The sequence below is a fragment of the Drosophila nasuta genome, chromosome 2R (genome assembly GCF_023558535.2).
Source record: "Drosophila nasuta strain 15112-1781.00 chromosome 2R, ASM2355853v1, whole genome shotgun sequence".
In the NCBI taxonomy this organism is placed as follows: Eukaryota; Metazoa; Arthropoda; class Insecta; order Diptera; family Drosophilidae; genus Drosophila; species Drosophila nasuta.
This window is the reverse complement of record NC_083456.1, coordinates 7,704,599-7,715,068: the sequence shown is the minus strand read 5'-3', so window position 1 is coordinate 7,715,068 and position 10,470 is coordinate 7,704,599. Positions and strand designations below refer to the sequence as shown.

The window sequence follows — 10,470 nt, the reverse complement described above, 5'->3', positions numbered from 1 at the left end:
TAAGATAGAAGGGTATTATTACAGAAGTAATTCAAGAAATTATTTTATAAGAAAAAAAAAAACGAATGCTTCTGTAGGGTTTTTATATTTTTACGGTTTATCGGTATATTTAATAATATTTTCTGTTTATTGATTTGGTATATTATAAAAAAAATACCTAACTGTTTTGCGCACATCTTACTACAAGTTTAGCAAACCTTGCCCCACTGTGCGTTGATGATGACGACGATTGCTTGGCGCTTCTTTTGTGCTGCGTCTAGCGGGCGGACTTCGCCAGCGGCCTAATGTGAATTTTAAGCCAAGTTGAGTGCATTCAGAGGCATCAGTTCTGTTTGAGACGTCGTTCGATGTGGTTGCCGTAGCGGCAAAAATACAAACAAAAAATAAACAAAAAATAATCAAATACAATTGAACTGAACAACTGAAAGATACAGCGATTGAGATACAAAAAACAAAAGTAAAGCGCGCGTCGTTTGAAGTGCAAGAACGGGCAAAACTTGCAACAGTGTGGCATCGATAGGCATTAAGTGTTAATGGCATACCGTAATAAATATATAATTTATGCCAATTGAATTTTAGATGTTCGATGCTTGAATCTTAAAACATCAGAGCATCAACATCAACATCGTCATCGTCATCGACATCGTCGGCATCGTGATTAAAATCAATTTGGCGCGTGTGCTCTTGACTTTGTTTCGGTTTTTCAACTTCTATATCGGTCTGACATTTGATCTTTTGGGAAAGATCAGCAGCGATGTGTAATAGAACAAACCAGACATAACATATGGAATATTATTCATAGCCCCACCTACTCAGCACTTAATTTGTTGTTGTCCAACTTTTAAGTCGAAGGTAATGCCATAAAAAAATCCAATCTGATTGCCTCCTCAACTTGCTATCTTAATAACTTCCTCTCAACAATTAGACACAAAAAACGAGAAGAAAAAATGCCAACTATGGATGGGCTAAAGTCGTAATCAACCTGTAATGCCAGCTAATTGGTACAGTAATTGTTATTGTTGTTGTTGCAACATTAGCAATAGCTACAGCAGCTATTTGACTGCAGCTTTGGGTTTATAAGTTCGTAAAATGCTCTTTCTGTGGAAATTTGCTGGCAAAAATGTCAAATAGGCTTTGTAGTTTGGTTTTGCTGCCAGGCACAAAAAAAAAACGAAAAAAAAAGAAACACGGCAACAACTGCAACAGCAAAACGACGGCAATAAAAAAACGAAGCCAGCATCACGAGCTGAGGATAAAGTTGCATCAAATATTTGTTGCAACTTGCCGTTTGTTGTCAGAAAGGTCAAGACAGGGAAATACCATATCGAATCACGGGACCTCAATTATTCGAAGAAGCCAACGCTGTGGATGCAACCAATCGATTGTTGCACGCACAAAAATGTGATCTTGTAAATAGATTAAATAACCCAAACATCCGCCCAATCGATATTCAAATTAAATATCCCAAAAATAGTTAATCCGATTATTTGTAGTGTAATTCAATCTAATGAATTTTTAATGCGCTCGCTTCTTTCGTTACGGTCGCTGTCACTCAAGGAAATCAAGTCAAAGTCACTTTGTTTCATAAAATTTGACAAGATAAGTTGAATACAAAATTATAAACTAGGCTGCATTCTGACCTCATGCCAATTAAATTTTAATAGCAGCTACCCCCTTGCTCATCCAGTCCAGTTTGCAGGGTATTCATATGTAGTTCAAAGTTCAACTTGGCTTATTTGGAAAGCTTGGAAAGCAGCAACAACTGCATTTGGCTTGCACGACAACAGAAAACAGTTTAATCTATTCGCAGTGTTTGTGTTTCTGTGTGTGCGCGAAGTTGCAAGGTTGCAAAATTGAATTGTAGGTGGAGGTCGAGGCAGAGGCAGAGACTGAGAGGCACGGACACAGAAGAAGAACAGCATCGGCAGAGCGGCAAATGCGTTGCTAATTCTACCAGCCATAAAATAGCAACAATTTATGCCGCTTCGCTGTCAGTCAAACGATTGTAATTGTGTTTGTTTTCGTTAACATTTTTTTTCGCTTTTTGTTGTTAAATTACAATTAATTACGAACTTGGCCAAATTGAAATCGAAAATTGTTTTCACCATGGAATTGCGTCGTCGTCGTCTTCGACCATTGTTAAGAGGGCTTTGTGTGGAAAGTATTGTAAATCGACTTACGCAAAGATTGACAACAATTCAACCATAATTGGGGAGTCGCTTTCCAGCAATTATACAATATCTCGAGCACTTACGCTATTTATTTAACACTTTCAGTTATATATACACAATATAATTAACGCCCAGCCAAACAAATTGACAATTGATTCGGAAGCCAAAAAAAATTAAAAAGGAAAAGAGAGAAGAAACACTAACGAAAATGAAAGATTTTCGTATTTTGGGTATCGCATTATTCTGCTTCACGCTATTTTTGGATTGTGAGGTAAGTTTCTTTGGGATTTAAGCCCAGAGGCATATGAATATATCTATTATAATATATTATATATTACTATTATGACTTGTGATCCACCTTAAAGCTATGCAACTCATCTCTTGATGTTGTTTGGGCACGTGAGCTTAGAAATGCAAATTGCAAATTAATTTTTATTGAAATTATATAAAGATTTAAACATTGTATTTATTTCGCCATAGCGACTGCAGTAATTAATTGTTTAAATAATATACAAATAGCTTACAGTCTCACACTTGTTCTCGCTCGCGTATGCTGTGATTAATTCATTGAGTCGCTCATCAATTCGCCTTGTTTTGCGATCGGATCTGGGCAAAAGTTCGAAATGCTTTGCATCAGCAGATAAATCACTTACTGATTGTAAGCAATCACAATAAAAAGATCGTTAACATTTCATTTACTTACAATCAATTATCACATTGTAAGAGCGACATCAAATCGTGTTATTAATGCCAAGTGTTGGCTATAACCGTTGTTTATTATCAATTTAAACGATACTCAAATTCTGCGGATTTTTGATAATTTTCCGAATGCTAAAGTTGATGTGCAATTTAGTAAATAAATTTTAGAAAAACTTAGCTAAAAATGACAGCTGCAAATTTTAGCAAGTAAGAAAGCTACAGTCGAGTATGCTCGACTGTGAGATACCCGCTACCCATTTTGAATAAGAGCAAGACAGTGCGGTTTTAAAATATACTAAATTCATGTATAGCAAAAATATAAAAATTTGCCTAAGGCTCTATTTGGTGTAGTACTTACTTAAAAATATACTATAGAGCTAATATTATAAATCAGATTGTCAGCCAAAACTACTAAGTTCCTATTGCAGTAGGATTTTTTTGCCATATCAAAGTATTTCTTAAATAACTTTTATAATTTTCATGCAATAGCAGCAGGAATCATAAATTCTGTAGTCCTTAATGTATATACCGTGAATTAATATTTTTCTTCAATATTTTTCGATTTGTGGTGACGAAAGTAGGCGTGGCAAAAATTTGAAACAAACTTTATCTGCTTGCAAACATATCAAGTGTTGTTTACAAAAATTATATCTCTATCTTCTATAGTCTCTGAGATATAGGTGTTCATACCAACGGACGGACAGACGGACATGTCTACATCGCTACTTTAACTTTCTATATACTTTAACATACATTTGCTGTAGGCTCAAAGTTATAATACCCTTCTACTTTATGGGTAGCTGGTATATTCATAGTTGAGAAGTGTCTTAATCTGATATAACTTGTTGTGCACATAATTTAATTTAGCATATTCCGTGATGCATTGTCTTCCTGCGAGAATTAATCGCATGCTAAACGCTTTTATCTATACAAAACTTATCATGTACAAGCAAATAATTAATATTTTATTCTTATTGATCATCGAACTGACTTCAAGTTTCACTCCCCTCAACTTTCTTCTGCACACACTTGGGCAACACTTTTGAGCATTTATGTTAATTACTCTCATTCCGCAATATGTGCTGCCTGCCTGCCACATTAAACTGTCCGTTAAAATGCTGTTTATAATTTTGCAAAATTCGCCCCCCCTCTTTGGCCCCTTGTGGCAACTGGACATACCGATGGCCCCTTCAACTTTGACAGCGTTTTTCATCCACTTCTTCTACTTTAGTTTCTTCTATTGCTTTGACTTCGACTTCAGCTTCAGCTTTTGGCGGCTTCTTCGTGTTTATCTTCTTTTGGCGTCACTTCCCAAGTGCTTTTGAGCAACGGCGGAAAATGTTGTAATTTTGCGCTCTTTACGCTTTGTTTCATTTTTAATTTATTCTATGGGTGTCTATGTGAGTGCACCTACTACCACCATTCATTCATTCACACACATGCCACAGCAAGAGCTAAAGCAACAACAACAACAACAACAGCAACTACGACAACAATATTAGCAAAGGTCTTCAAGCATATTAAAACAAAGACGCAGTCGCTGACGTTGACCAAGTGACCTTTTTACTGACACTTTTGCACCACCGCCGCCACCACCAGCACCACCACTAACAAACAACAATAACAGCAACAGCAATAGCAACAGCTTTTAAAATAGGTTGGAAAAAAAAAGTTCGCAGCTTCTTTTCGCTTTCAAACAAGAAATTAAAATAAAAACGAAAAAGAAAATGAAAAACGTTGAGGTTGAAGTTAAAGTTAAAGTTAAATTTATGAAGTTGAGTAATAGGCCATTCGCCTCGGCCAAGGCACATAACACATAAATAGCACTAAAACATTCCGTCAAATTGTAAACAGTTAAGCGGCCAAATGAAATGCAATTAACTATTAAAATTGCCAACAAGTTTGCACAGCTTGAGATCAAGTATACGCCATGTTATCCATCAGTAGCAAACATTTTCGTTTTCTGTTTTTTTTTGGAATGTCAAATTGGTTGAACTTTCTGCACACTCGCCTTTAGCTCCCACTAAGTAATCAAACAGCTTCCAGAGTGAGTTCTCTGATTTACCGGATGCCTCTGCTCGTAAACATTGTCTGACAATGCCCTTATACAGCAAATGCAAATCAATGTGATGCCCACAGAGTCTCTCTGTCTCAAATGAATGCTAATCACATTGCCTTAAAAGTGTGCGAGCGAAGCGAAATGCCGCAATACAAAAGTGTTGAGAACCATTCAGAAGACAAATCGAGACTGCTCCAGTTCATCGCTGATGAACTGTAGAAATACCGAGAAATCAAATTAACATTTATGGTAGACCAAGAAAATCTTAAATAAATTGTATGAAATCAGTCTTTTAGACATCTCTGCTTATAGTCGAGTAAGCAATGGAGATAATTCTAAAAAATGGTATAATTTTTTTAATAAATAATGGACAAATTATAGTACTTGTTGTGATGACCGCATAACGGTAAAAATATGTAATTGAAAGAAAAGAATTTTCGATTTAAAAAAAAAAGAATCTGACTATATAAATGTAAGTTAAGGAATTCACTATAAATAATATTCACGTTAATAGCTGTAGTAATAAATAATAATGTTCAGTAATAGCTACAACAGAAAATATATTACTTGTCGCCTAGAAACCGGAATATACAGTAAGCATTATAAGTGTTGTATCTATAATGCAATATACTATACTATGTATATACACTTGCAAAATAGAAATATATTTCTAAATTCATTGGCTACAAATTTATTTAAAAACAAACTAAACACATCATTTAAATCAACTTGTATTACATTAAATGGGTAACTATATAAAAAACTAGGTGGCGTTTTTATTAAATTTACCACAAATATCTGAAAAACAAAACCACAAAAAAGAAAATTGTGCTATTGCTAAATCCGCAAATAGATCACTAAACCCAAACCTAAACACCCATTACAAAAGCACATTATTTATAGGGTATGTAACCACAAAATTGGTACACATTTTAAATGTTAATTCTCATAATCTGGGGCATCATAAATTGCCAAATATGTTTTACTCACAAGATGTCATCATTTGAGAATTGAGGCAAAGTCAAAATTATAAAATTGTAAGAAATATCCGCTGGTCTATTAGCTCATTAGTATACTATATTTTGTGGAATTTACAGAGAATTGAAAGTTAACTGAGGAATTCAAAGGGATTAGCAAAAAACTCTAGACAAGTTTTATAGAGAGGAGAGAAAAAAACATCGTTTGTCCAGCAAATAATTTTTTTGTAGTGTTGTTTTTGTAATATTATATAAGGTTTTTGCCAAGTTGTAGGGCGAGTGTGCTTGGTGTGATATGTGTTTTGTTATATTGTTTTGTTTTCTGTTTTTTTTTTTTCGAGTGCTTGGGAAAATATTTTTGCCATTTTTCACGGACTCTGCATGAACGGCACGGAAGCTTCACACGTCGCAGGCGAGAGACCCAGTGGCAGATTTCGATAAGTCATTGGGCTATAATTTGCGACTGCTAGCGACAACATCTGAACACTTTTTCTATATAATTAAAGAAAAGACAAAAAAAGCATCCATACATGCATATGTCTATACTATATATACACACACATACATATATAGAGATCTCGAGGTGTACACAAAGTTGACATTTCACACAATAGCAGCAGGTCGCATCGCATTGAACGTCTGTTGTACGTACGTGTGTTGCAAGCAGCCGTGGCAGCATGTGCCAAGTTATGACATCACTTCAATTCATCAGTTGGTCGGACCACAGCCGGCGGCAGCAACGAGTACTCGTTTTAGTACTCATGCCAAAGATATTGATCATCCACGGGTATCATTTGTTTTGATGCGCTAATAGCTTTTCCGCTTGAGAAAGCCCACGTATGTCCATTCTCTAGGCAGGAAAACTTGCAGCAACCAAACAAGAGACTAGCTGTGTATAAGTAGTAAAATTTAGAAGAATCACATTAAATACTTACCATCAGCACTGCGCTGATTAGAAACAAATTTTACTCTCAAGGTGAAATATTTCATTGATTTCCATAAAGTAGTCATATTTGTACCTGTAATTATAACTACATATTACAATGCATCTTATTTTAGATTCTAATTGTAATCGATGATTATAGTAAAATTTCACTCTCACGGTCATTTGTTTATATTTATAAATTTTTGCAAGTGATTCATTGAATAGAAATATTTAAGATATATTAATTTAACGCATATTAATACCCTTGTCAGCTATTAAGGGATATTATTGCCCATTTTGTCCAAATGTCAATTATAAATGTTGCATTGATTTCCAAGAAATGATCAATTAAAAGAAAACACCTTGAAAAAATATCAGCAATACTTATAAATATTACTATGCAGCTAAATTTAAGTATGAATTCAGTAGCTGTTAAACATTATTTCATTCCCGAATCTTCTTAGTCAAATAATACTCTAGTTTCCAAGAAGTGATTAATTGAAATGAAAGCTCTCATCAATATTCAAAAGTACCACAACTCATATTAGCTCATTTTTTATTCAAAGATCAGTTCTAAAAGTTTCTCAGATTTTCTAGAAGTGAGTAATTGAATGGAAAACTAATAAAACAAATAAAAGAGAGCTTATCTATAATAATAGTCATATTTATAAATATTATATTAAGTAAGTTGCTGATTAGAAATACATTTCATGCACACGCTTAAGATCACATCCAATAGTTTATCTGAGTCAATCAATAAATTGAATAAACAACTGGTAGCAAAATCAATGTACTTTCCTTTTTTGTCTAAAGATCAATTCCGAATATTTCGCTCATTTCCAAGAACTGATTAACTGAAAAGAAAACTTAAAAAAAAAACACAAAAGAACCAATCTGTAGGAATAACAATACTTTTAAGTAGCACATATTATATTAATTGCAAAGCTGATTAGAAACACATTTCACTTTCAAGGTGAACACACGCTTGTCTTTGCCTTTTTTGGACAAAGATCAGCTCCAAAATTTAGTTTCTAAGAAAACATATACGCCAATTGAAAACTAAATAGAAAAATTAATTTAAATATATAATTATGAAATAGTAGTTTTGTCTATATCAATAGCAATTAAGTAGAAAACCAATTCGATTTATTGCTTTCACAGTGCCAAAATGCCAACACAGTCTCGAGTGGCCCACGTCAGATGCAGAAGACTTCGTTCTCGTGCTCGGGTCGCCCCGCTGGCTACTATGCGGACGTGGAGACAGGCTGTCAGGTGCATAAACAAACACAGCAAGCAGCTCAAGTTATTCACAATCTAATCACGCTCGCATCTCTTAGGTGTATCACATGTGCGATGGCCTAGGAAGGCAGTTCAGTTACACTTGCCCGAACACGACGCTCTTCCAGCAGCGCATGCTCATCTGCGATCACTGGTACATGGTCAACTGCTCCAAGGCGGAGAGTAACTACGCTGCGAATCTGTTAATAGGTAAGACAATTCAATTAGTTACTCAATTGTGGAAGTACGATTGTGTTTAAACTCACCTGCAGGTCAGCGTGATAAACCCTTTGTTAATGATGAGGAGAACAATCTGCGCACGCCACGCCCAGATCTGCTGGATCGTCCTTATGCACCTGATTATGGCGGTGAATCCTTTAGAAGTCAATACAAGGTAAGCGATAGTTCAAGTAAGTTATATGCTCTTTCTGATTAGCTTCTTCTTGGCTTCCTCAGCAACTGACGCCAAGTCAAAATCAAATACGCGACGACAGCACAAAGGGTTCCATCAAACTGGATGCACAGTTGGCCCAAAATGGTCAAACTCGCTGGCGCATTCCGCCGCCAAGTCGCACCATTCTGCCACCAGCCTATGAGCCACAGATTGAGCTAACCAGCAGCACAGCCAGACCAAGACCAAGCACCACAACGACAACCACAACTACAACTACAACAACCACAACTCGCAGACCCAGCTCGACAACAAAGCGCACTGAGGCGCTACATCAGCGCAAGTCCACGTTTTTTATCGCAGAGCAGGATGCGGATGACTTGGGCACCAGTCACAGCACTAGGTACAACACTTCGGCGGACTTTAACTCGGTGGAGCTGGCAGCGGGCAAGAAGGACACGAAACCGGTGAAGTTCATCAAGCCGCCATCGAAGATCTACGAGCCACCTTTTGTGTACCCCATCTACAATCAGGATGATGCACTGCAGCAGCAGCAGCAGCCAGCAACCGAAACATTGCGCACTTCGTCGGCAGCTCCATTCACGCGTTTCACTGGCACTGTCAGTGGTGCAGTGGTGGTCAGCACCACAGCTCGACCCTTGAGTCGACCCACCACATTTGCCGGCCAGCCTTTCTCCTACTCCACGCTGCCGCCCACAGCGAGCACAGCAGCAAATAGCTATCGCCCAGCTGCTGTTGTTGTGCCGCTGGAGACGCGTACGCCAACGCCAGCGCAGAGCTTCCGCCTGGTCACGCCCTCAACGACTGCTGCACCTCCAGTTGTGCCGTTGAAGGCGGAGCTGCCGTTCAACGATCTGTTGCCGCCTTACGTGGAGTTTGTGCCACACGACATTGCCACCACGCAGGGTCCGCCCATTTACTACGAGTGGAAGGTGCCCGCCAATGGCCTGGAGCCACCCAAGTTGGATCCACCAATCGGTGTCGATGGTCGCGAGTATCCCGAGACAACGGGCGACTACACAAGCAAAGGGCACAAGCAGGAGAGCTTCAACAGCAAGCTGAATGATCTGGCCAGCCAGAGTTCGCTGACCAAACGTTTGCCCAGCTCGCGTTCCATCAAGACCAACGAGCTGCCCTCTGTGGTGGTCACTGAGAAGGCCCAACGACGCTCGGATGTGGTTGCCACTGGCAATGCTGCATCCACGGACATTACACAGCTCCGCAAGCAGCTACTGATACCGGAGTACGCATTCCCATTGGAGCAAATCGGACGCACTGGCTACGCACCTGGCTCGAGTGCCGCTGGTGATTTGTACAATTCGTTTCAGCTGAAGATTCCCGAACGTCGCAGCAGCAGCTCGAACAGCGCCAGCAGTAGCAGCAGCAGCACTGGGATCTCAACGAAGGGTAAATGGTTTGGCGAGAATCCCAAGTGTCCCGAGTGCCATCCATCGTTTGTGCTGCCCGGCACCTGCGAGCCCTGCCTGCGTAGATAGATTTACGATATGTCTTATATTTAGTTCCACAACACAGCAACTACAACAGCAAACAGCAACTACTCCTAGTATTAGACGACATCCTAAAGCTTCTCTTGCACGTTCGATTCTCCACCGAGATTCAGTCGCAAGTTCACAGCTGACTCTGCTAATGCATCAGCTGTCGCTATAAATGAGATGCGAACTGGAAAATATACTAAAAACTCGTATTGCAATAATCGATAGTTATCGATTACTGAGGACGGTGCAAAGTCGAACTTGTGAGCGGAACTTTAACAAACCCACATCCCACGCCCTCTTCTAGCAGAGGGATGGTGCATCTTTCATGCATTTAAATGTTAATTTTATTGTATATTCACAGTAATAATAATGCGCATTAAATAGTGTGTAAAACTAAAGTGTTGTCTTTTCAATTTATTATTCATGGTCTAATTATGAGTGCCTAACAAAAGT

At 38.2% G+C, this 10,470-nt stretch overlaps 1 protein-coding gene across 2 annotated transcripts; it reads left to right on the top strand.

The window, feature by feature from the left end:
• The first annotated feature begins 340 nt into the window (after positions 1-340).
• On the top strand, positions 341-10,415 carry LOC132786179 (mucin-2). Of its 2 annotated transcripts, none has more exons than XM_060792637.1 (6): positions 341-543; positions 2,277-2,442; positions 7,993-8,103; positions 8,169-8,319; positions 8,382-8,503; positions 8,566-10,415. In XM_060792637.1, exons 2-6 carry the CDS (start codon positions 2,380-2,382, stop codon positions 10,015-10,017), a joined length of 1,899 nt encoding a protein of 632 aa, XP_060648620.1. In that variant the 5' UTR covers positions 341-543; positions 2,277-2,379; the 3' UTR covers positions 10,018-10,415. The 2 variants fall into 2 exon arrangements, with proteins under 2 accessions (XP_060648620.1, XP_060648619.1); XM_060792636.1 differs by having other exon boundaries at positions 341-852.
• Positions 10,416-10,470: the final 55 nt, after the last annotated feature.